Source organism: Xylocopa sonorina, chromosome 4 (assembly GCF_050948175.1).
Source record: "Xylocopa sonorina isolate GNS202 chromosome 4, iyXylSono1_principal, whole genome shotgun sequence".
Lineage (NCBI taxonomy): Eukaryota > Metazoa > Arthropoda > Insecta > Hymenoptera > Apidae > Xylocopa > Xylocopa sonorina.
Genome location: NC_135196.1, coordinates 3,953,073 through 3,980,306, shown reverse-complemented (window position 1 = coordinate 3,980,306; position 27,234 = coordinate 3,953,073). Strand labels below are relative to the sequence as shown.

The 27,234-nt window shown below is 41.7% G+C and overlaps 2 protein-coding genes across 3 annotated transcripts in view; both read right to left on the bottom strand.

Moving 5' to 3' along the window:
• Positions 1–9,674: 9,674 nt before the first annotated feature.
• On the bottom strand, positions 9,675–10,378 carry LOC143423272 (uncharacterized). Its single transcript, XM_076894482.1, has one exon. It carries the CDS (start codon positions 10,256–10,258, stop codon positions 9,776–9,778), a length of 483 nt encoding a protein of 160 aa, XP_076750597.1. The 5' UTR covers positions 10,259–10,378; the 3' UTR covers positions 9,675–9,775.
• Positions 10,379–10,543: 165 nt separating this feature from the next.
• The window catches only part of LOC143423260 (semaphorin-1A), a 493,840-nt gene continuing 477,149 nt past the window's right edge, over positions 10,544–27,234 (bottom strand). Inside the window, exons 11-15 of one of the 2 annotated variants that reach the window (XM_076894462.1) lie at positions 26,591–26,673; positions 26,411–26,509; positions 25,046–25,330; positions 13,078–13,221; positions 10,544–10,866 (exon numbers count right to left, since the gene is read on the bottom strand). In XM_076894462.1, the coding sequence (XP_076750577.1) occupies positions 10,550–10,866; positions 13,078–13,221; positions 25,046–25,330; positions 26,411–26,509; positions 26,591–26,673 (928 nt within the window). In that variant the 3' untranslated portion in view covers positions 10,544–10,549. The remainder of the gene's footprint in view (positions 10,867–13,077; positions 13,222–25,045; positions 25,331–26,410; positions 26,510–26,590; positions 26,674–27,234) is intronic. The other variant, XM_076894463.1, reaches the window with a different exon arrangement.

The window sequence follows — 27,234 nt, the reverse complement described above, 5'->3', positions numbered from 1 at the left end:
CTCTTGTCAATATGCATACGAGTCCCACGCGAGTAACGCACGATCTCAACCCTTTACCTCGTACGTGTCACCGTTTAAGCGATATTTCGTACACGTTCGTGCATTCTTACTTTAATTTTGACGCTCTGTTACATTTATTACATCATTTTATTACATATCACGAAATTTGCTCGTCAAATAAAGGGTTGAATGTACGATACTGTGCCGGTCGCAACAGCAGAGCACACGTTACAATCGTGATCGGTTGTGCACTCCGATTCGTTCAGGCGTCGACTGTTTCATCGGATCCTCGCCGTCGATAATCTTCGACAATAACTTAGATAACTAATAACGCAATCGCTGGAGATACAAATTGGTTTTCTTAAACTACTAAAAAAAGTACGGATATAATTCTTTATTAATTTTAATTGCTAACGTGCCAGTGCTGTCCAAAGATAAGGTGTTATTTCGAATTTGAAGGGGAATTCTCGGATAGAAACAATTAGAAAAGTATTTTCGTGGATGCTTGTTTGAAGCTTGCCGTGTTTCGAAATTTAACTCGGACAGCATTGTACTACAAAGTAATTTTCATCTAATCTAATTTCTCTTCCTTCGATAGAACTGATGTAATTATATAATTGGCCGCAATTTTTCACGATTTTCTCACCCGAAACGCGTAAACGAAATTGACAATGATGGCCGTGTGGCGGGTAGATCGAAAAGGTGTGCACCCTGGGTGCAGAACGCCGCGGTTGGGTGACTCGTTTGCCTTTATCGAGCACCTCTATTTCTATGCCATCGCTTATGTCAACGCGATCCCATCTACGCTCTAACTAATGTTAATTAGGACTATGATGCTATGTACAGAAAACGCATTGCATTGGCACAGCAAACGTGTGTGCCTGGACTGCCGTTTATCGTTTCGGCGCGCAGCGTACACTTGGCTTCACGGTAGTATTTAGTTATGTTTTCTGAGTGAAACGATTTTCTGAATTCGATAACACTCTTCGTCGATCTCTTCCTCGAGAAAATCAATTTTTCCATGAAACTCTATCTCGACGGATCAATAGGAATTTTTATTCATATTGCACGGAACGATTCTCGCATTCCGTTTGAGAGTTTTTCGGGCATAAGCCGTGTCCTGAAGGATTTTCATCTTTGCTCTTCAAATTTTCATATTGTTTAATTATATTTTTTTTCTTGCCAGACTGTGGATGTTTATGGGAATTTGTATTCCGCGGAGAGCTAACGAGATGAAATTTAACTACAGATTCGTTTCGTCCTTTAAATATTGTAACACGTGCCTTATTTCTCGCATTTTTATGCGATTTTATATTTAAATTGAAATTTTTCACTCGCGTGATTTAATGAAACATTTTAATAAAATAAAGTTAGGATTAGAGGAACTATTTTGATGATCGAATTGTCTTAATGACTGAAATTAGTACGAGGTGTTTTTCTCTTAAAGCATTTACACGATTCTACTTTCTATCATTACTGAATAAAGAAGTTCCACGCTGTTGAATGTATGCAAATTAACTTAATTCGATTCACCCAAAACGTCACATTTTTAATGTAACGTTTCTTCCTCGGAGGTCCTTAAACCGCATCAAGAATTTTTTAAATAGAAGAAAATCTGCTGCTGCTTCGCAAAAAAGATAATTAACTTGTAACGTTTGCGAATTTAGTGATAATAATGTACGCAAAAAATTGTTTTCTAGAATGTATCAAAAATATAAATTGAAAATCGACAATCGTTCTTGTAATTCAGACATTGTCAAAGAAAAAGAGTAGAAAGTACTGAAATAGTAAAAAGCAGCAGAGAAAGTTAACGTTTCTTCTCTATCAATGTAAAAACTCATCCTTCGGAGCTAAATTTCTGATATATTAATAATTACAGTTCCTCCACTCATAAAACGTGTGTCTACAACTTTTTAGTAGTATTCGCGTTAATTCTTCCCAAAGTTTTTTTTCCAAAAGATACGAACAAAATTAAAACGTTCGTCGTTAAAGCAGCCACGAAGCACAATTCATAACTGATTACGTTCCAACGAATTATCGTAATTAACGTTACCAGCGTTCTATTTTTATTCTTACTAATAACAGTTGTTACGAGGCGTACCTATTAACACGTTGACATAAGTATCGTCTACAAACGTCTAATGCTTTGGATTGTAGACTCAAACGATGGCAATTTTTAGGGAAATTTGTTAGAAAAAATAAAATTTTATTCTGTAAATTTCAAGTGTTCGTCGAACTTTCAAGTAATTAAAAGAATTTCCTTTTGTCGTTTATCACTGAATTCAAAGTGAGCGTCGACGTGTAAACGTTATCAAGAATGTCCTAAGAGACGTGTCGCGGAAAATAAATTACGGGTTATTTAGCTGTTCAATGTAATTGCAGTAACTAATATTTAACCGATAATAAGTTTGCAAAACGGTTATCAGAATTGAAAATGGGAATTGCACGCGCTTAACGCTCGACAAGTCACGTTTCGAGTTAATAAGATTTATGCTCGCAAGGATTATCCTTTTTTTTATTGCACGCGATAAAAATTGGTATTCACCACCGTGGAAGCTTATGGGGTGCACGAATATCGGAATATCCGAGGAACTTGTGTCGATTTTCGATTTGTCGTTTACGACTCCAAATAAAAATAATTGAAGTAATTGGGAGAGTTCGTCTCGGTTTTATAAAACTGTCGATGTTTTCTGTTTAGATTGTTCGCGTTTTAGAATTTTTAATTAATTGTTGCTGCGAGGAGAGATCGATACGGTTATTCTGGACTCAATAAATTATCGTTTGAACCGGTGTTCGATTATTTTTAGAGCGATTTTATTCAAACCATCGTGTGATTTCAAGGGGGAAGTGAATCACTACACAATTACAGCATATAAAACGAAGCTACATAACATACAAAATAAAAGATTGCTAACTTTCACGCACAATTGTCAATTGGGGTCAGTTGCGCATAACACGATACGTCACATATATTGAGAAACCAGATATTGTCGATTGTTGGTAATCACTGTATTCACGCGGTCCATGTTTCTTTTAATTATTGAACATTTAAAGAGATCGCATCATATGTTTGTAATAAGTAAATGTAAAATTTCTCAAAAAATTCTCCGAGGCAATATTACAGGCAGCGAGTTAAGTTCCATCATATATTCATTTTTCAAATACAATCGTTACGTTTTTCATAATTATCAATACCAGTTCGGTTATTGTAATATATTCATGAGATACTAGAGTTCGCAATAAAAGAGTAAAACATTCTTACAAGAACGAGTAAGGGAACGAGCTAATAAAAGTTTGTTTCGCCGTGTAAACATTATAACGCGTATTTCATTTTACTTAGCTATACCTCCCTACATTATACTCATTTATCCGCACAATTCTATTCATAAAACATCTGCAGCCATTACACTTTACTCGAACGAAACATTACTGCAAATTTACAAACATATGTTAAAATTCTACAGAAAAATTTCCAAGTAAAATACCGAAGCACGAAATTCCATATTAAGGCAACTGACTCCGTTACATATTTATATATATATATATCAAACTAACAATACTTAAGAAAAAAAAAAAACAAATCACGCGTTTCGTAATGAAGAAACCACAGGACTTGCCGGCTTTTCAATCAACTTCCTTTCTCCCTTCCTCTCTTCCCGCTTCCTCGCATGGTTCGATGAAATCGTAACGGCGATGATGGTCGTAAGGTTCGATCGCCACCCTAACGGATGAAATCGCGCGCGAGGAGGCCCACGAAACCGTGGTTGGTCTCCAGTTTCGCTGTTCGCCGACCGTTCGGCAGTCCCGGCTCCTACTTGGAATGTTGCATTTACTTTACCTAATTAATGCGCTCGTTATTACGTAACACTATCGCTGGCGCGTGACGCGTTCCCGGTTCCAGTTGCGCGTCGGTATTTCCGCCGAATTCCCAGCCCCCAAAAACGGTGGTGAACGGTGGAGCGTCGCGATTCGACTTTCAAATCCGAGAGGGGGAGGTTTAAGTGTGGAGAAGAAGAATCGGGGGTCGTCTGAGAATTGTCGTGCGCGGAGGAACGCCGTCGCCGGCGGAATAACTCGAATACTTCCAATTTATTCGAATCGTTTGAATACCACCGCCCATTGGGCGCGAGATCCCGCGGAATCCCTCCAACTTCCCTCGCGATGGTTGCGAGTGATTTCTGAGAAGACGCTGGGCGACCACCACCCCCTGGCGAATTCGTTTGCCACCGGATCTCTCCGTTCGCAGACCGTCGTGCGGAAGATTGGCGCCGAGGCGACTCGGCGTCGACTCGAATCGGTTCTCGCATTGAGGATTCCAGTTTTCGTTTGGTCAATGTCTGAGCAATGTTGGAAAAGAACCACGGGGTTGTGTGGAAGCGTCAATATCGCGTACGCGAACGTTTCAGTTGATTTTTCTAACGAGTTCTCGAATTTTAAACAACTCAATCTTTCTGCCCTTTGTTTCTGTTAAAGTGTTCAGATTTTTTGAGTATTTCAGTAAATCAGTTTCGGAGAAATTTGAAGGAGTAATAAAATTACGACAATGAAATTTTGAACGTACTCATTTTAAAACTACGTTCGTGAAACTGGGGGTTGATTTCTAAAGAAGTAATACATCAATTAATTCTCAATTACGTATACCTCTTTTTGTCGTCTCTTTTTGTTTAAAATTGAACTTTTCGACAATAGAAGGAATTTCACTGTTTAGAATAAAAGTGATTACTTTTCACGTCGAATAGGGGAGGAATCTTCAGTTGAAACCGACTCGAGAGACGCTTAGCCTCGAAAATACAAGATGGAGGATCGATATACTACGTCGATCTTAGATCTGAACGCTACAGACGATGAAGATCGCATACACGTTCGTTCGGATCGATTCCCGCATCGAAAGCCTGATTTCCATCGAATTAAATTGCTAGCTATTAAGATACTTGATTCAATGCTATCGAACTGGACATTTCTATGTCGCGCGATACAGACAGACACCATTCTCGCGTCACGCGTGACTCTCGTCGCATTGTCCCGAGTAAAGTCTCGCCCTCGTGTTAGCCTTGATGCGAAGAAGAATCCGAATCTTTACAGTATCTGTTATTTAAAATGAAATCTCGATTACGGATGAGAAAACGCGCATGCTTAAGGGTAGGGCTAGGCGTGCAATAGTTTCATTTACGCGAAATAAAACGAAATACGCACACGCACACGCACACGCACGCACGCGCACGGGGGATACACACGCACACACAGCGACACACGCAAAGAAGAAGATGAAATGGAAAACGCGGTTAAACGAAATCCGTCATTCTTTTTTTCATTTTCTTACGGAGTTCCCGTACTAAATGTAACGCGACGAAGTCCGTTTTAAACGTAGTAATAATATATATGTACATTCTGTTGTCATTACGTGTAATTAATAACGTAAACTCTAGTAAATCGATTTTGTATACATGTACATTCATAATATTTATATATATATTTATATGCCTCCTCGGTTCGTCTAATTTAGAAATATTATAGCATATAACAATCTGCTAGTAATATTTATATATATATTTATATATATAATTTCTCATCTCGACATAAGGTACCTAAGTTGGATGCATTTTTTTTCTTCTTTTTTTTCTCTTTGTATAATATAAACATCATATTTGTAAAATATTTTTTTTTTTTTTTGCCGAGCACCCGTTTGGCGGTTTCCCCCGTAGAGTCGAACATTAACGGAACCCACCGCGGGTGCTCGGCGGTATTTTAATTAAAAAAAAGGATGGCGGACTTTCACAAAGACTGCCGAAAAAAGTGTATAATTAGCTGCCTCTCTTGTTTAGCGCGTACTTCTCTCGTTCGTATATTTTATCTATGCGAATTAAAAAAAAAATATATATATATTTATATTTTTTGTATATATGCGTGTGTGTATATATATATGTATATGTACTAATGAAAATGCAATATTTACGCATACACGTATAAAACGTCCACGATAATTGTACATACATGTACACGTAAACACTAATAATGCGTACACCACTGCTGTCCGCGTGACGAGTAGCGTTTAACGAATGAATCCTTTGATCTCGTTCAAATGATCTCAACGATAAAAAACAATGTCTAATTATTATATACACGACTTTCTCCTTTCTTCCAGCACGCAATTTCAGACCCGCTCTCCATGCCTTCCTTTCGTTTTATTCAGACCGTGCCTCTTTATTTAAATGGTCTTCCTTTAAAGCGCGTATATTATTATCTAGGTGTGTGTATGATAAGCTTCGATTTTTATATCCCGACCGACATCGTTCGTTTCTCTTTCTCTGTCCTTCTACGTTGTCGGCGTTTCTCTTTTTCACGCTCAATGACAATCAGTGGAAATCGATGCGTTTCATCGAACGACTCGCGTCTTCTTGTTCGAAGCACGTTAGAATTGGCGCGGCAGTGTTGGTTCACGAGAGCGGCCGGAAGTTCGCCCATCGATGTTTCAATCGACGATGGAAAGAGAACGATGCATCTTTGAGAACATTTGCAACATCTAACGAATCGAGTACGATAAACTTTAACGATCTAACTGCTCTAAAATTGATTAGTCTTTCACAACAGTTTCGATACCATTTTCTTGCCTCTGCAAGCGCGATCAAGGGTCTATTCGCACATATCACTTATGATGTTGAATATGAAGTAGTCAGCGTATTTAAATACAAGATAACCGAACGAACAGACAGAGTTGTGCAACGATATCCTCGATATGTGCAAGTAGACCTTAACACGTTGATACAAACTTTTTCTGCCAATTGACGCGATTATAATTTTTCTCGAGAAAATGCTTTCCTAAGTAAAATTATTCTAAAAGTATAAAATTACGCCGTCTGTGTCGATGCGTTCGATCCAAGTCCACGGTCAATGCGTCGAAGCCGACACTTGTAATCGTTCAAACGTGTTCCCTTGAATATTTCCAGGCGAATATTTCGACGAGTACCAGAAAAAGCGAATCGCCCTATTTCTACGTTATCACGGTCACGTTCACTGATCTACATCCCCTAGCCTTTTGTTCTCTTTCCATCTTTGTCGATATCTGGGACGAACGTTAACCGGCGCTTCTTGCAGGCACTCTATCCGCGGTTAAGCTGTAAAGGAAATACGCCCGGTGCTCGCTATTGTACGCAAGTAAGACCGATTTACGCCATTGTCAAAGGCATCTTGCCAAACACGCCACGACCACCCTTCTTTCGAGCTCCCCCTCGACCGAGCTTTCTTCGAGAGTACTTTTGTTGCGGAGAACTGTCGTACACGCTACCAAGTTTTCGCTAAGGTGTCGGATAACATGCAGTACCGGCTCCAAGGAATACCACCTGAAGACGAATCGCTCGAATGCGTTTATCCGCGCTTACGTACCCCTTCTCGTGCCTCTCTCTCTCTCTCTCTCTCTCTCTCTCTCTCTCTCTCTCTCTCTCTCTCTCTCTCTCTCTCTCTCTCTCTATCGATCGAACACGTGGATCGATACACGAAATACCGTTGAAACTGTCCCACGACGTTGCACGCCTTCTACTAATTATTTTCAAGTATCGTTCTACTTAAATACCTTGCTACGCGAAATTCTCTCTCTTCTACGAAGATACAGATTATTTGTTCTTGTTTAAATTTGATTAGGGTTGTGATACAGTGTATGTACATATGTACATAATTAAAATAAATTAATGGAACGAGAGTTTCGTTAATTGCATTTTGCTGGTAATACTAGTATACCTTTATGTTTTGCTGATGGTAAACAAATCATGATTAGTTTTTCTTTCGATACATTGCAAAAGGATGCTTAGAAATTTATGTAATTCGATTGCTAAAGAGGAATTAGCCGTATCGTATCATTTATCTCTTCTACTTATACTATACAGATTTATATCGTTTCTAAAATGCGTAAAAATCATTATTAATTCCACAAAGTTGGAGGTTCTACCTAAAATTTCCGTATCCGTAAAACTTAAGCTGACCCGAAGTCTCGTACGTATCCTGCGTCTCACATAAAATCATCGATAACCGCACTCGATCGATTCGTTCACGACGCAGCGTCGGTTCCTCGTTTAAACCTTATAAAATAAAGAAGAAGAAGAAGAATACACCTCCACATTCCGCCCGGAACACCGCTAAACAGTTATAAATCGATTTAACACGTCCCAGTCAAAAATACGTAACTCCTCGAAGACATATACCGCGGCGCGGTAAAGTGTTCCTTCCTTATTTTCATCGAACAACCGCGTAAACGTGTTTTGTAACGCCACAATTCTCTCTTGCTAATAACCAATACTCACAGCACGGCAATAAGTGCACAACAATAGTTCGAATAATTCTTACATTAGTCTCTATTTCTCTCTCTCTCTCTTTCTCTCTCTCTCTCTCGCTCGCTTTCTTTCGTTCTTGCGTTCTCTCTCTCTCTCTCTCTCTCTCACTTCATATTCACCACCTAATATCGTCCCCTTCCTCTATCGAATACTCTTTTTTAAACGAAACGCATAAATGAGGCACTTGCCCGAATCTATACCGGTCGCATTTTCCCGTTCCTGTCCTCGTAGATCAGAAACTTGCCAACAATTAATATACGGAAGGCACGCCTCGTCTCGCGCGAATGCTCGAAACGTCCCTCCATCGAGCCACGCTCCTCAAACTGTCCACCATCTCCGATTATCTTTGAAAACGAAGATTTCCCCCCGTTCCGTCGTCGAATTATCCCAGACTTTTGCCCTATCGAGGATCGCGGACAGGGGTGAAATTCGAGCGGCGTTCGCGCGGCAAGCGAGCTCCACCCTTTCTGTAAGACGAGTCTCGTTCGACTCTGGGGCAAGTTTTTCTCCGTCGAGGGGAATTCCGCGTGACGAGGAGCGAATTTTCGCCGGGACGACGATAGATAGTTTGAGAAACGGAGGCCCGAGTGGGCAAGACGCCTCGTCTTCGCCCTTAAGTCATCGCGGTTCTAAGCACCTAAGCAGGCCACTGCTACGAACACAGTCTCTCCTCAGATCGTATCACATTACACAGCTACCTCGTCGATCCTTTGTCCCATCGTCGTTGTTGCTCGTCGTTAGAATCCTTCGTGTGTCCCTTCTTCATCTCCCATCATCCCTCCATTGCCGTACTGGTGAGAAACGGAAAGGAAGAACTCGAAAAGTCGATCGAATTCCTGTACAAAATTAGCCCAAAGGTGTGCGGGGGTGCGCGTCCGATACGCGACGGATGCCGCGCTAAAGACATCGGGGAGAGAGCCTTTCGAGTGATATATACCTTAAAAAAATAGTCCCGAATTGTTCCGCGTGTATAATATCTGTTCCCGCGGTATACGATATTATCAGACGCGATGCGACACGTGACACTGGATGCACACCGCCAACGTAGCACACGTGTCGATCGTTCTGTACACGATCGTGAACGACGACGAAAAAGAAATCCCTGCTCTTCGAGTACCACCACGCGTCCTCTGTACATCGGCGGCGCAACGCCGGCACTGGGTTTACACGTTCGTGCATCGTGTTCTTCTTCGCGGGGGTTGTTCCACAGGAACAGTGTTTTACGTTCGGACGAAGATTTGTCTGGTAATCTCGAATGAGAGTCGCGGTGGATCGAGGAACGCGGCTGGCCGGTTCCACAGAGATTTTCGAACGGGTTTCGTTCGTTTCACCCGGGTACGAGGCAACCGATCGTCGTCGATGCCCGTCGAGTCGCGTCTTTACGCTTCGCTACGCGTTACCCGATCGACCCAGCGTTGTATCCTCCGTTTCAGTCCTAATGGCGACAGTCGGTGTCACTTGCGCGCCGCCTCGTAGGTCAATCCGCGTCTGAAGAACATCGAGCCAGCGCCAACGCGTTTCTTCCGATAGCTCGAGCTTCTGAACAGCCGGCCCTCGCCGTCGGCCATCGACCGCGATCTCGGCGGCGGGCTTCGTCTCGCGTCGTACTGGTTCGCCACGTACATGATCATATCGTTGAAGTTGGGCAGGAACTGGGGATTGAACAGCGAAAGGATCCTCTCGTTCAGCTCCCGTGGGTCCCGGGTGGGCACCATGTAATGGTCGCGGGTGCTGCCCGTCTCGTCCGTGTGATTGAAATCGCTGAGCATCCGCTGATGCCCGCGGCAGAGATCGTCGAGGCTGTTCGCGCTGCTGCTGCCGCTGTAGTCCTGAAGACCGTTCACCGGCTCCGTTAACGTCGTCTCGGTGTACTCCCGCGCGGGGAAGTTGTGACGGAGGTGGTCGTATCTTCTGTTGTAGTCGGTGATCTTCGACATCGATCGTGAATCGTAAGGCGGCTCCCTGGAGGTGGCGATGAACTCGAGGGACCGTTCCTCGCTGACCACGGTCTCGTAGGCGTCCTCGTCGTGCCTGGCCAGCTGGTCGAGCACGCAGCCGGCGCTGATGCGCGCCAGCCGGTTCTCCTCGTCGGCGTTGTCGGGATCGTCGTCGTCGTCGTCGTTACGATCGTCTGATTCCGCGAGTTCGGAGGAAGAGGAGGAAGAAGATATGCCGGAACCCGTAGGGTCCTGCGGCAAGCCTCAGACGGCCCTGTGTCGTCTTCTATATCATATGTACGTCTTCTTCACCTTCTGCACGGGCTTGTTCTCCGCCGACGAGTTCGCGTTCTTGCCGTTCGGGTTCTTAGGCGGCACGTTCAGCACCAGGTTGATGGATTTGTTGTTGAACCCCGGCGACTCGGAGCTCTCCGTCAGCCGGTTCAGTTGCTGCCGTTGCTCGGACGGTTCCGGGTAAGGAGCGCCGCGTAGCCTCTGCGAGAACCAGAAACCGGACGCGAACCCGGCTACCAGCGAGAAGAAGCAGGTCCCTATCAGAGCACCGGTCAGGGTCTGGGCGGAGTACACCACCGGTGTCGCGATCACGTCTGCAATGAAAGTTGAATGAGTATCCGGGGGGGAAGGCGGGCGGCGACGACTTATTGCTTCTTGATCGAGCGGCTGGAAGCTTTTTGCGGGCAGGAAGAAACCGCGGAAAAGGATGGGAAAGGAAACGGATCTGCTGGCTGAGGAATGTCGGTGCGTGTACAGGGTTTTCTGCAACTGCCGGCGCGATTGGATCGAAGAAATCAAAGAATAGAGATGTTCAGAAGAAATTCGAAGATACAGGGTGTGATTCTGTTGTACGTGGCTTCGTTTTTCAGAGGAAAATGAACGGTTTTCAAGTGTACGTAGGTTTAATTAATTTCTGTTGGTAATACTTGCATTTGTTTGCGTGTATGTATTATAATTGTAATTTAGAATCAAATTGAGGATTAGATATCTGCTTTAGAGTTTTCAAGTTACTTAATATTTATAATATCTTCGCAGGATGTACTACGTATAACGTGATTTAACAAATTTATAACAAAATATCCTCAATCTTTATCGAATTAAAACTCTTTCAACATATTATAATTATATAATTATTACTAATCTCGTGAGTACAATATTTAATTTATTCCTTAAGAACAGACGTGTTGGAATCACATCATTGGAAGAAAATATGAAATCGCAATAAATATTAAAAGAATGATTATCCTCGATAACGGAAGCCTCGTACAAGAATCTTATCATTTCGCACATTCGATTTACTTTTACCAACAAAAAAGAAGAATCATCTGCACTTTTCAATTGTACCAACAATTACAGATTGAATAAATCCTCCGTCGCTGTGAACGTACTGGACCACTGGATATCCGTCGTCGAAAAGTAAACGTAAGTAAAACCAGTCGACTGTGACTTGATCCGCCACTGATGAGAAGCCACATAATTATAGGTCTGATTAATGTTCCTGTCAATCGCTAATCATTTAATTTACCACGACGATGATAGATATTCCTGCACGTTCGTTCAAATTCTCGCGAGTTTCGCTTGTTAAACGTCGAAACAGGCTGCGTCGATCGATCCGTTGGCTGCAATCCTCGAAAAAGTGCTCGGTCGCTGCGCGTCTTAACCTGGTGGAAAAATGCGATTCTATCTAGCGGCCAGAGAGCCGATCGTCCTATTCTCGCCTCGAACAGCGTCCGCACGATCGGACGTTCCATTCACCGTTACGTTTCAGCACGAAGAAATCGAATCACGAAACTGGATTGCCAGCCGGAGGATCTCGCAGCGGCAGGGAGCGTCTCCGTGGCGATTCTCTTGGCGGAAGCGCAATTTTATGGTTCGAGTCCCGTTTGCCGCGGTCAATGCCAGCCGGAATCATGTTCACGGCTTTTTCTGCTCACTTCTCTAACCCCCCAAGCCCCCCTATTCGGGTGTACTTTGAATGAAAACCAGCTGGCAGGTACGCGAGTGGTTGGTGCGACTAGTTACGAACAACGGGGGTGAGTACGGTGCACAAAGTTAGGAGACACTGTGTACGGTGAAACATGTACATATACATGAGGAGAGCTGCAACACTGTAACGAATAACGAGTGAAAGAACCAGCTTGAACTGTGTCTTGTGCGTGTATGGTACAGAACAAAATAAAAAAAGAAAAAAAAGAGAATAGATACGGCTATCAGTGCTGGTGTGCGTGTATGTATGTGTACCAGTGCGAGCCATAAATCGCTTGACAGGGGTGCACTTAGATCTCGGATACTTCAATTCACATTCTTATTCCATCGGTGCAAACAGATGGTTGAGTACAATACGAGAACTCGTCTACTAACCTGTTCTATGTAAGGATTCGAGGGATACCTTCCCTCTTTTGCAATGCAATGATTCGCAGCCGCGGACCAATCTCGATACCATGTCGGTACCGCCGCCGGCACGGGAACACAAATTGTGCCATAAATATTTCAACAGCGCGAGTTCTCGAATTCAGACCCCCCTCTCGTATCTTTCGAGTGCTCGAAACCTTGAATTTTCATTAAACAGTTTCGCGGCGAGAGACACGGCGAGGTGGAGAAGAGATCCGGCGGCTGGCCATCGAGTGTCAAGCTATTTACGACCCGCCACGTGTGTTCGCCGGGTTGTGTGATTGAAAAGCGATGTGAGAGGGCGGGAATGGAAGGTGTGCGCGATCGAGACTAATGAACAAAAGAAACGGGGGGGAAATGTATGATGACGCGAGATTGTGGGTGGTCCATCTGGATATTGCGCAAATGATTACCTTGAGGCTCGTTAGCTCGTGGCTGCGTACGACCGTACTGATTTTCTCGATCCAGCTCGATGACGATTTCATTGTCCCGTTCATTGGGCAGCTCGCCTTGCCCGTTTTCGGGCAGTAGCGGTGGTTGCACGGGGTTCGCCATCTCTGAAGCAACATTTCACTGATTTGATGACGGGGTTATAGATGGCAAGTGAGGTTTAAGGTAGACAAACAAAAAAAGAGAAATGATATTTTCAGCGTAAAAAAAGTAATGGGGGCGCGGTTCGGCCAATCCCTCAGCGAGTTGGCCACGCCATATTGCATGCTACTGAAAAGTACCAAACACCACAGAGGCGGTGCAAACCTAGCGAGCGATCGAGCTTACGTTTGTACGACCTCTGAGGATTAAGATTAGTGAGTGTGTAATTGATTAATACGATTAATACCGAAACCATTGTTACTTAACCCCTTCAAGGACACTGCTACACACATTTACAATCATTAAAATTAGCTATACTTCACACACTTCGTATTTTACTTCTTAATCAATTGAAACAAATTGAACATACATGTCAGCGTCCTTGAAGAGATTAACGTGTCCACGATAATGTGTACTGTGTGCGTGTATGGTCCAACGATCATCGTTAATAAGACATTTCGTAGAAAAACAAAAACTAGAGGGAGGTATGCAGAAACGTACACATAGACGTGAACCCGTCGTTATTAATTAAAATGTAGTCGTTGAGACAGTTAGTGACACGGAAACAAAAAAAAACGTTTCGTCCCGTTGAAAAGGGGATGCTGAAACAATTTCGTAATTTCGCCGGTGTTTGCTGTCGAGCGCGGCACGTGGGCCTTCGCGTATAGCGAAAACGCGTGTCGTACGATGTGGGCGCATAAAATGGTCGGGACGAGGCTGTTAAACAGTGTACGATGTCGCAGTATGGACAGCGTATGCGAGAAGCGTTAGTATAGGTGACGGTGAAAGGGTAAAGCGGTTTGCAACAAAACATAAGTAGTCGTCACGGTCAACGAACGAAGGGGAGCCATTGGAAAACGATATGCACCGTGGCGCTTTTACCGATCCCTGCGCCCGATACGCGGGGGCCATGTATCTGCGTCTATTTCAGGGCTCAGCCAGGGTTTACGACTCCAGCCTCCATTTCGAAGCTGCAGTTTTAGCGGCGCTACGTCCACGATTAAGCGAACAACGTTCGTCGCGTGCAAAAAATAAAAAAGCTTCTCTCGTAGAATAGCTGTTGAGCGACTTTAACAGGCATGAGAAGTCTGCTATTTCGGGCTCTAATTTCGGCGGAAACAGGCGTCTGGTTGAGATTTGCTTGATTTTTTAGTTCACCCCAAGGAAGGTATAAAATAGCGTTAATCGTGAGGTTCAGGGAGGAGCTTTCTAATTCTACTTGCTCGAGGGTATTTCTATAGGAAAGTTGTTAAGGTCTAAAGTTGGACATTTTAAGTTCCAGAGTTCCTCGAGTGTTGACCAAGTTCGGAAGGGTTATTCGTGGATACGAGTCAATAGAAATTTTCCGACAGTTAGATTCTTTTATGTAAAACTAGGTATGCTTATCATATGTATCGCTTAAAAGCTATTTGAAATAGGATAGCGAAGTTGTGACGCAATACTTTAAGTGTACCTTTATGCTTCGAGTTTGAATAATCTTTGGCGAGTTTTGGCGGAGAACTGTCATGTTCTCCGTTACGTGTATTCCACGGAAAGTATCTCTGGATATATAATAACGTTACAGTTTGTGTGGACGAGCATGCTCAGAAATTGCGAACTTCTGATCGGCAATTCTTCTGAGAAACGTACACTTAAAGTTGCGCGGAAAAGAAGTTCATATCTCACATCCGTGTCGAGCACTAATTCTAAAATAAAAATATTATTTCAGTTTTACGTACGGCTATAGTAATATTCTAATAATAATAATATCTAAATCTACGTCACGTGCAAACTGCCTGTAAGGAACAAAGCAATTAATAGTAAAAAGCATCAGATATCTACGCTGCAATATTCTTAAATAAAAGCGAATGAAGGAAGAATCGTCAGAGTTATGAAATAAAAATTAGAATACCAAGCTTGGACGTCGTGTGAACATCGAACAACGAGAATCGCAATTAACAGCTACAATTCTCTCTTCTTTCCTGTGTGTTAACAGCGTACAGAAATTCAAAACAGAGAAATGTCCTTTCGAAGATGAACGATTCGATTACGAATACATACATATTTCGAAATCTCGAATTTTCCTATCGCGTATCGCGATATCAAGTGAATTTTTATTTCCGTCGATTGTTCTATGCGGTTAGAAATATTTGCCACTGATTCGACTCAAAGCAACGCGAGTTACCATTAAAATGAAAGTATTATCAATTAGATTGGTTTATGTAGGAAAGAATTATGGCTTCAGTGGTAACAAAATGAAGATCATCATAGCTTCAAAGAAGAAGCAAATTAAATAATTGCTCGAAGTCAAGGCAAACGAGTAATTCAATTCACTTCTTCTAATGCCATCTTCTTCTGCGTGTTCGGTACAAAAATGTCCAGATTTGTTTAAAAATCGTGGAAAGAACGGAATCGAGAAATATTAATTTAATTTTCAGCTATTATGTTGTGAACAAAGATGTTATAGTGTCAATCTTCGTTATTTCTAAATCAGTTCTAATGAGTAATTTATTTTCCAATATTTTATAGCTTTAATCAAATATCTAAAGAAGTTTGATTTTGTGAATAACATCTTCGTTTTCCACAATTTATTTGCTTCTTTATAAGGGAAATTAGACAATCCGGAAATTAAAAAAAATTATGAAACTTCTGGTACGAGGGTAAAGTAAGTAAGGATCATCTATGATACAAATCTGTTTCTCATCAGTGTGATAATTCGGTTCGAAGGGGTGAAATTATCCCCTGAAAAAATTCTGAATTCTCTCCTTCGTGAAATGTCTGGAGAACGATAAAAGGTACCGAAAGAAGAAGGTTTAAACGAAGTTAGATCGCGAGAATTAACTGATAATTAATCGCATCGTTTCATCGCGTTCATTCAAATTCAATTATAACAAATAGAAACAGCTCTTTGGTAGACGGCCATTGATTCACCTTTGATCGTGATACAATGCATTAAAGTCGGACGTAGATTAAAATCGCTCATTTTTTTCTGCACGGCTCTTTCCGCGCAACGTGATTCGATTACGGGATGCTTTTAAAGTATTCCGTGAAAATTCGCTGGCTGATTCCTGCGTACGGTTCCTATTTCACCGTAAAAGCACACGGAGCAGAAAATCTCCGCGTCGAGCGAGTTCGTCAAGGTCCCTCTCTCTCTTTCCGCCCGACGAGCCGCATAAAAATCTGAAGAACCGTACATCGTACCGGTTCCCTACGATTAATGCTTGTTAGTCGGCCAACCTGCGAGCATGATAAGGTGCACAGCCGGAATAAGTTCCGTACGTACAGTTAGAAATTATTCCGCACCGGGTTTATCGAGGGCACGTCTGCGCAGCAAGAAAATTATATATGTCTCGTTGATAAGCGCACCGTGCGCGCCGCGTTCGCTTGCGTTTTACGGGTAAAATGTTGGCAAATCTTGGGGCGCGTGCCTCCCTCCGTTCTGCTCACGAGGCGAGTCTTGTCTTTCGTGCCCCAATTCAGCATCGGGAATCGTGTCTGCTTGCGAATCGAAATCTCTCGTGTCTGACGACATTCGATGGCAAAGCATCTCGCGTAACTAGGCTGCAGTAAGCAGCTGATTTTATCAATAAAATTAACTTTATCATTTTCGAATTCGATAGAGCAAAATCTGAATACGCACGTACGTTTGATTAATCTAAATTCTTGCATTGGTTATCGTGAAAAATATTATAATTCAATGATAAAGAAGATGCAGGTAATGTGTCTATGGCAGAGGAATTATTTTCGAGTAGAATTTTGAAGATTATTCGATATAAACAATGTAGATAAGAATGAGAAAGGGTAGTAATCGTTCGAACAGAATTATTGAGAGTATTTCATACCCTGCGACTTAATAATAGTTTCAAGAGCGGAATGCCAAATGTCGGGGAAAAACTTGGCGGACTTTCGCGAGGAATTTCGCAGAGTTAATATCGAGGGAGGCATTTTTCACTCGATAGTTAAGTGGTTAACCGTGGGTATGCGCCGTGACCTCGTCAGGGATCGATTAAAATTGATACCGTCTGGCCAGCCAGTTTCTATCCAGATCGAAGAAACGTGTTGTGCACAGTTAGAGCAACAAGTCGAACGACTCGTCGGATTCGAGATTTCCACCGTTCGACTTTCACCTTGTTGCATAGAGGCGACCATCACCGTCCGCTGGAGCTTCTTTTACGCGCCGAAACGTTACGTGTAATGACGGGTATACCTTCAGCCTTAAGAGGCAACTTTCTTCCACCGTAAAAGCACGCTGGTGTTCCAGTGAAACCTGCCTCCGCTGCAATTTCGTCTCGTGGATAATTCATGCGACCGATAAAAGAGTAGTAGGTCAAACTAGTTCTCGAATACAAGCGCGCTCGTTTACCCGCGACGCGTGATCGGTCCCGTGCCGAGGGGTATCGAAATTTCCTGTACAATTTTAGGGGGACACGATTTAACGCGCTTTAAGTCCAACCGATATTAAGCTTTTGCTCACAACGTATTTCTCGGTCGGACGAAGCAGCAACACGAGATGATTTCGTGATGCTTGTGATGCTTGAGTGTCTTATAAAATAACGTAAAATGATTTGATATACAAATTAATTTACGAAAACGTAACAAAATTCGAACGTAAGCTTGTATAAATATTTTAATATTTTGGCTAGTTTATTTCGTTTTTATTTCGTAGGGTATGAATTCTATTCTCGATGGCATTTCGGTGGATTCATCGCAGAGTATCTAGTATTCCATTACATACAATTAGAATAGTAACAGACGTGTTGAATTGTATTTAAATAAGCGAGGGTAAATGAAAAAAAAATGAAACGAAAATTAAATTCGATGTCTGAAAATAAAATTAGTAAAAATACATTATATTTTTGTTACTGTTACTCTTTCTGAAAAATGTGATATCTTTCATATATTTAATTTAATTTCTGTTCAATTTAGAAGCATCTGTTCGCGATTTATTTATTTCTAGCAAAAATTCCGCTTAAACACCCACTCTTCGCAGTATTAAAATTCCATGAAACCCCCTCAGGCTTAAATGATGCTCCTCAACTTCCGCGGAACGGCGTACAAGCCCACCTTTCGTTCTACCTACGAGTTATCTTAACCGAGCCTCGAACAGAATCGACCGTACACATCAGGTCTCCGAGCAGACTGGAAAAATCTTAAACGGGCGTCTGATTCACCGGCTATCTATGCTGGTAACAAGCGCGAAGCTTTCGAGCTACCAGTGAATTCGCCATTTTCTCGTGACACGGCGGGTATTGTGAGTCACCGGTGATCTACGCCTCGTAGAACGCGTTAAGCCCTGGATGTCACGCCATTTGTGGCTGTTTCTAGGGCGTTCGCAGCGAGAAATCCGTTTCGTTAACGAGCAAGAGGGGTAGTTTCTGCGGACTCGTGAATTTCAGCTAATTTCTGTAGAAAAAAATTTAATTTCTGGGATTCGAATGTTATTTTCTGTTACTGTTCTATTGTGTCTATTTGTGAGGTATTCTCGATTACGAATTGATAAGTTAGAAGCTGCAGGATTTAATGTCTTTAATGTTAAAAAAATGTTTCAAAATGTGTATGCTAGCCGAATTCATCAGTGGTGATGTATATTTGATAGGAAAGTAGAAATTGTGGAGCTTTCTAGAGAATAAATCTGAAATGTACGAAAGTGCCAGAGAAATTTCAATTACAAATGAGTTTGTCTGTCTTGGTTATTCTTAATTGAGAAAACAAAGATACATGATGAAGTATCATCGTCACGAGGACAAATCTAATTGCACAAGATATTTCTTATGTGTTTCGTGTAATTTTTAGTTCACTCGAATACTTGCGGGGGTTTTTACTCCTCGTTCAAATTAGTCAAGTTACTCTAATCTTGGTCACTTGAATTGTGGTAATTCGAAACCACTTTACTAATCGTGAACCTGTTATTAACTTCACTTCTGCGATGGTCTTGATGAGATAATTTGAAATCATTACACCAATGGTAAATCTGTTGTTTACTTATTTCTGAAATATCCTGCAAATTTTCTACGCTTTCATCATCGCTAATCAAGTGACTCGAATTTATCTGAACTTCAGTAATTCGAAGCTGTTATATTTATTATACGCGAATTTCTTATTCTCTAATCAACTTGATATATTCTTTCCATATTTCCCATAAAGATTCGATTTGACTGCGATACTTCTGTTTGTCCAAATGCTCACTTTACACAATAACAGTACTCGCAGCTATTACTTGATGTACGTTCGATCGTTTCGTTTACGGTAATACAAGTAAAAGCATAACGCGTATCCATTCATAGGACGTTTCTTTGCAATTTACTTGCACCCTGGGCTGATGAAAACGCCGGTATTCCACGGAGAAATGACTACTTTCGCGTGATTGAAGGTCAGCTGAGTCACAGGGAATAACCGAGCCCCGTTAGAGGATGATTGCCTGCGAGATGAGAGGCAAATGTATAAATAAATGCGTTTTCAAGTTTGTACGAGTCGTGCCGCGATAACGGGTGCCTCATGAAGGGGACGTCCAGTAAAAGTATCTGAGAAAAGATATTGTCAAAGATTTAGTTCGTTACTTTCGAGTTTTCTTGTTCCATGCGTACACTCGGTTCTGTTTGAAATATGTCACGTTATAAATATAGAAGGCTGAGGTCTCCACAGAGATACCCAGCAGAGAAGAAGTTATAAAAGTGAGGAAATTGTGAGGGACGTTAAGGCTGTAAGCCTTAGAGCTTTGCTGGCATGCTACAGGTTTTTAGGGAACGATTAACATCGTTTGGTACACTTCGCATGATAATAAAGAATAGAGTCACTGATTTCAGGTAGAAAGGATGGAATCCAAATGTATTTTATTGCTGTTAGAGCTCCTCGAGCAAATGGAGAAGTTGAACACTACGTTTCGAGGGTAGCTTTGCTAACAACCGAGTCGAGTAAAGCTGTTTCATCGATTGGCTTGCTTTTGTCTGTCTTTTCTTAACTTTTTTTCTTCAAAAGGATTTTACAACAAGAAAGTTCGACATTTTCATAAAATGTATTTTTTTTCTAAATTGTTTCGAAATATTATTCGCTCACAGAAGTGAACAATTGATTATCATAATTTAAAGCACACAAATATTCCATCGAAACACATACGATTTATGCTTACACTGGAAATTATGATAGAGCTACGGATCCAAACTTTTCTTTCCACTTTTCCATTTAAATTTCCTATCGTTAACTTCGTCTAATTACTACAGTTTCCAGACAATGATTACATTTACACATTAATTACCCACGTTTCTACAGTGGCTCCTATCACCGTGCCCATCGACGTAACATTCACCGTCGTTTAAACATCCATCCAGCTTGACAACATAATTATCCGACGCAAAGTACGTCTTGTTATTTCAGCCAGCTCGAAAGGTTTTCAAGCGGCTCGTCAAAGAGACGAGTTTCCATCGAAAGTCGTGCGTCGTTGCTCCCCATCAACGGATTATTGTCTACACTTTTGCTGAGCACCTTGTCGACGGGCTTGCAGTGTCGACAACTCTCTCTCGCAGGCATTCGTCTATAACTGACAGTTTTGGGGGTAGCCTTTAAACCACTGCACAAGTTTCTCTTTCGAGCTCTCCAGCATCGTTGTCGTCACTTCCATCTCAGATCTGATTTGGTGTATAACACGAAAAACCCGATCCTCGACTTTATTAGTCGAAGAACTCTCGTTCCACGAGTTTGGAACACTTCCAGGTGGTTAAATACACCGAGAGTGTTACACTCTGGTCGCCATCGCGGTTATATATCGAATAAAGTATCTGTTCTTTTAATCTCGACAATGTTTTGCGTCCGATCGTCCGGGAAACCGATTTCCCTGCGACAGAATCGGCGTGCTCATTGCGATCTTCTGGCGCGCCTTTAGCGCCGTCGAGCGGGCAAGTAACGCTCGTTAGGAGCGTATCGGACGACGCGAGCCGACGCATAAATTCCAATTTATCCTCCGGGCCAGCCAGTGCGGGCTGTGACGGTGGTAGCAGGCCGTGTCGAATACCATAAATCGATTCCAGGATACATTTGCATCGGCGCGATAGCCGTGCTATCGGGCCTGCGTATCTTCTGGCCCACGGGTGTCTAATCGAAAGAAGTGTATCATCGGTTCCGCGCTGGCTGCTACCGGCTATCCACCGGCTGAATCATCGTGCGAGGTATCGCGGGGAAAAATCGACGATGAACGAGCCACGTCGACGAAGAAAGGGTATCCGCTGGACGGAGCGGACGGGGAAAACTGGCGGAGAAGAAGCTGGTGGATCGAAATGGCCGGCAGGGGAAGCGAGTGGCCGTTAGCTGACGATGGGATCGAGTGTGTTTGCGAGCAGAAATCGGGACGGATCGTTCCACGCAGCTCGTGAAACTTTCGAGGGGTGAACCGATAGTTTCGAGTGGATACGAATTCAGACGAGGCTGTTCTCGCGAAGTATCATTAAATATAATTGAACCTCCGCCAAGATTTGAACGTTTTATGAGAGATTTAAGCAGATCTGTTCCATTTTCGTGGCCCGTGTTTCGCCCGCGATAGTTTCCTGCTTACAATATCAAACTCGAGGGAAATCGCAGTCTATGTTGTACATAATACATGCGGCACCGTCTTATAAATGGACCTGGCCACTCCGCGTCGCTGAGCGTCATCTGGCTGAAGCTACGAAGAACGGGGGGACCAACATGGCGTCGAAAGAAGTGCAGACAAGTAGAGGAATGCAATGTTGGACTGAAAAGAAATCAGCTAAATTTTGTACGACGTAAAATTGTTGTTGCCAATTAATTTCTTGATATTAGTTTCTTTGCGAGTAACATGGCTTACTTCTTTTTTACGCTGTGTTGGATATTTCTGCAGGTTTCTGGCTTTGAAGTAACATTATTGCAAATCTTTTACGATTTCTGTTTCAATTCGCTAAAGTTCCTTATTTTTCAACATACTTTAAATGTTTGCAAAATTTAAATAAAATTAGAACATTCTATAGGTTTCTCAGAACCGAGGAAATATTTATAATTTATTTGTCTCAACTGATTTAGAGACAATTTTACCAGTTTATGGTACGATCTATTTCAAATATTTTCTACATGTTAATTAGAACAATTGGTTTAAGAACCGTGAATTACTGCGTTCTGTCTCTACGCAAGACAAGGATATACACATCAGTAGAAACGTTTAGCTAATTTCAATCAAATCTTTCCCTGTGGAGCGTCTCTCAGTCCCTTAGTACAATTTATGGCATAATTCCATGTAAGATTCAACAACCGCCTCTGCAATTTGCAAGGTGTGTGCCTTGTGGACACGTGTGTGGGAGTAGAATTTACAGAAGCAGATCTGACCGATAGTTTTGATCTATAACGGATCTAAACATAGTTTCTTGGAACACGCCAATTGGTACCATAATTACATTAAACAATTACTATACGAGTTTTATTTTAGTTTACTTTTGATATAGAAACGCGAAATTAATTATTCGTGTTAAAATTTTGATATTCGTACGCGAAGACAATTCGCAAATATATCGATGTATAATTGAAAGTTCGTTAATATCAAATATGATTCCATATGTAATTGTCGCGGCCACTGGATCGAAGAAATCGCGTCTAAACGTCCGCGATTCAGCGATGCGACGTTGAATGCACTCCGTCCGCTGACCGATGCGAATTTCATTATTCCGGAATATTGATGGTGGCTGATCACCGGATTGAAATATGAATATTCTGAAGTTTATAAGATCCTTCGCGCGTATCCGGAGCAAATGCAAGTTTGATGCGACCCGTTTGGCAGATGGAAGATACGTGGAGATTCTTCTGCGGTTCGTGCTAAGAATTCTCACGGTTCCTCTGACCATTCTTTGATATACCCTCTGCTTCTCTTTGCTTCGCGTAAATCAGAGAAGAATTGGAACAGCGTGGAAGAAACTAATTTGAATGACGGCGATTTTATAGACTCGTTTAACTCGAAGACATTTTTTACGAGCCTGTCCCCAGTCTTTCATTTCATTTTCGTTTGATGGAATTTCTAATTTCTTTCACCCGTGAAAAAGAATTTTCAAGTTCAGGAAGTTCTTTTGCGTACAAGGGGAACTGTATGAGCTCTCGAGGACGAGAGCGGCGCACGTCAAAAAAGTTGGGAAATTGTGTTAGTTCCGCACTCCTGCCTTTCTAGATCAGATCTTTTGATTCAAGCATTAATTTTTAATATACCCCAGACGCAAGACGAAAAGGGAAGGTAATTATTACATGCACTGTGATTAATTCAACCGCGAGGTATATTAATTATACAGAGATACCGTGAGACTTATCACTTTCAATAAAGTATCCACCTTCCCGATTTATTTCAAACGTTTACATTTCTTTCAATTTTCATTAGAGTGAAAGAAGCTTGCTTTATATTCTCAATTTCTTTCATATTTCATTTTCCTACGCCAGTTGAATAATAAAACAAATTCCAACGTCAAACTTTAACATCATAAGTACCGATAAAACCAGATATAGAAAAATTGTTGAGATTGCAAATTTCCGTTCGTACAGAATTAACAATTACGAGAACAACAGTTTTTTTGTAATACAGAAATCGATGTTTTGTTTATCCGATATGTTCTTTATTTCCTCTCACAAAACTGTTCTCCAACAGTGGAATCTAAAAAGTTAATTCCTGGACTGAGCCGTCAATTCCAAAATTAATCTCCGCCAAGCAGCTAGCTACAAACTTGGCAACATTTTTTCCCCGAAATTCGCGATACCGCGTTCATAACTGTATCCACCGTTGTACGGTTACGCGGTGGAGCAGTTCAGAATTCCTCTCTGGCGTTTCATCCGCGAACGGAACACCTCCGCGGAGACCTCTCCGAGCGATGGCCGCGGCGAGGCCGTGGAACTGATCAGGGAGCGTGGCGGGCCAATTCTCACGGATGGTTCTCTTTCCGGTATTTCACTTCGACGTAAACGCGAAAGTACGGCAAAACGACGCGCGTTGGGGCTAACTAGTCGCTCGTTTCGCGCACGAAGCTCCTGAATGCGATTCCGTCGCGTTGCATCACGCAACCCCTCTTAGAATCGCGTTCTCCACTCGTGAAAGTCGAATTAGGGTGGTTCTTGTCTGCGCTTTTCGGTAATTTTTTTTCTTTTGCAAGTGGAATAGTTATAGAATTGTTTGACGATGTATTTGTTAATAGTTGTAGCGTTTAATCGGTTGTGAAGAATTTAATTTGCATTTTTTGAACATAGAACAAATGTAGATTTGACGATAATGAGATTGATCAAAGGATGAATTTAAATTCCGTGCAAAAAGTTAAATATTAACCAAATTTCGGCTACTTGAAATTGTTACTTTCTTTTTTATCATTTGTTTTTAAGACATTGGTTTTTGAAAACAACTATTTCTTGCGTCAAGAACTGTTCTGTTAAGAACGGAGCGGAAGTCTCCATTGAACTTCCTCTAGACAAAGCTATGCAGGTAGACGAGTTCCTACGTGGAAATCGAGTTAACTGAAGTTTAACCGGTTGTTGCAAAAACGGCCTTGCGAGAGCAGGAACGTTCTATCTGCTGTATCGTAGGAGGAATGAAGTTTTAATTTCACGCGATTGAGATTTTATTCGCTGCCCTGTTCCATGCTCGTGTTTCTTTAACTGCTTCAGGGTGTACGTTTGCTGTTCAGATATACATAGAAAAATTGATCAGCAAACAGAGTTCCCTCTAGCTTAGAGTTTGCCTTCGCATTTGCGATTTTCTCAACATTTCCGTACGATAGATAATCCTACAATTAGATCTTAGTGAAAACATATCGACTCTATTAAGGGTAAGTTTGCGTTAACGGGGATTACCTTGCTGGTAGCCGCAGCCCTTGTGTTTCCCGTTCGCAATGTCTTGGAACAGGGTCTTGTCGGCGTCGCTGTCGTGCAGTTTCGTCGACACAGCGACGCACAGGCTCTTGGTGGCGTCCCATGCACAGTGCGGATCCTGAAGGGCGACGCAGGACGCGCAGGTGGCAGCCGCGGGCGCGTCGCAGTGGTGCAGGGGGACAGCACGAATTTCGGAGTCAGCAAACACGACCAACTTGCTCGCCTCGCCGGCCAGGTGGACCACCAACAGATCCTTGATCGCTTGTCCTGAACGTGAACGGAATCGGACACTTTAATTCCCGTGTAGGGATTAAACGGGGAGGGCGATGCCCGCGAAGGAACCTATTTACTGCGATTCGCAGGGTGTAATGGTTTCGGAGGGTTTCTTGTAGCTCCAATGGGATTCTAGAATAATTCATTCTATCGTAATATTTGATATTAAACGTTTGTCTACTTTTTTCCACTGTTTCGTGTTTTTTTTTAATATTATCGTGTAATGATTTTGACAGTTCTTGTGGCTCTGATAGGATTCTAAAATAATTCATTCTATGATAATATTTGATATCAAATATTTGTCTACTTTTTTTTATTGTTTCGTGTATTTTTTAAATATTATCGTGTAATAGTTTTGGGCGGAGTTCTTGTGGCTCTGATAGGATTCTCAAATTATTCATTCTATGATAATATTTGATATTAAACGTTTGTCTACTTTTTTCTATTGTTTCGCGTATTTTTTGAATATTATCGTGTAATGATTTTGAGAGTTCTTGTGGCTCCGATAGGATTCTAAAATAATTCATTCCTTGATAATATTTGATATTAAACGTTTGTCTACTTTTTTCCACTGTTTCGTGTTTTTTTTTAATATTATCGTGTAATGATTTTTAGAGTTCTTGTGGCTCTGATAGGATTCTCAAATTATTCATTCTATGATAATATTTGATATCAAACATTTGTCTGCTTTTTGTACTGTTTCGTGTATTTTTTTCAATATTATCGTGCGATTGCTTTGAGAGGATTTCTTGTGGCTCCAACAGGATTCTAAAATAATTCATTCTACCATAATATTTGATATTAAATATATGTCCGTTTTCTGTACAGTGTCATGTATATTTTTAGTATTATTGTGTACACAATATAATAATTTTATTTGAATTAATTAGAGAGTATCAGAGTGAGAATACCAATTATTGGTTTCAGTTTGGGGATTGCTGAATGAAATTATTTATGCACGTTTCCAGGTATTTTGTGAATCGACGCGTAGCGAAACGGAATACGAATATTTTGCGGAGCTCGAAGCGTTTTTACTGCAGGATTAAAAGGTCGTGGAAATTCTCGTGTACTTACCGTACTTCAGCACTTGAACGTCGCTTACGATGACCTGGCTGACGTTGTTTAGTGAATCCGGGGCGCGGGTGTTCAGCGCTTTGAGAACTCGGCCGTCGTCTGCGCATAATTATGGAATTGTCATAATTAAATCAGTGCCGGTGGCTTCGCTCGACGTTCTGTGGAAATGGCGTGACTCACCTGTTCCGACGTATAGGATGTCGTAGGCCTTGCCGTCCAACGCCTTCACTTGAGGATCCACGGCGACTTTGGTAAATCTGTAACTGTAATTAAATAGTTGAAATTAATATCGACATCTGAAGAGGATCTGATACAATTTGAAATCGTTACAACAGTGTAATTCTTGGTATCTATCATTTTTTTGATTAGTCAAATTATATAAAGAATTAGCATGGAGTTCCTTACATTTTATTAACTAGGTCTTTTAGTGGTTTTTAATATTTTGCGGATAATATCGAAAAATTACGATATCGCTAAAGATGGAGAGATATCTAGCAATCAGCCAACGAAGAAGATCAAAATATGAGAAATATATTAAATTGTAATGTGATGGTCAACCGACACTTATTAGGAGAGGGACAACAAACTTCAAAAACAATATAATTTGCTAAAAGTACTCATTTCCGCCTCCGTTTCAATATAATAGACATCGAGTGTGTAGCACTCTTTGAATGGCGTATTTAACACTTGATACAACTAATGAATTCGCCGAAGAGATTAATTTGTCACAACTATTACTATTTAATTTTCGGAGTGACAAGCTACGTTTTGCTGGAAAAATTATTTCTATGTTTCGTAAAAAATGTTTTTTATAGAAATATAAA

Coding starts and splice junctions, on each gene's coding strand:
- LOC143423272 (XM_076894482.1), bottom strand. CDS start 10,258: ATGTCGAAGATCACCGACTACAACAGAAGATACGACCACCTCCGTCAC.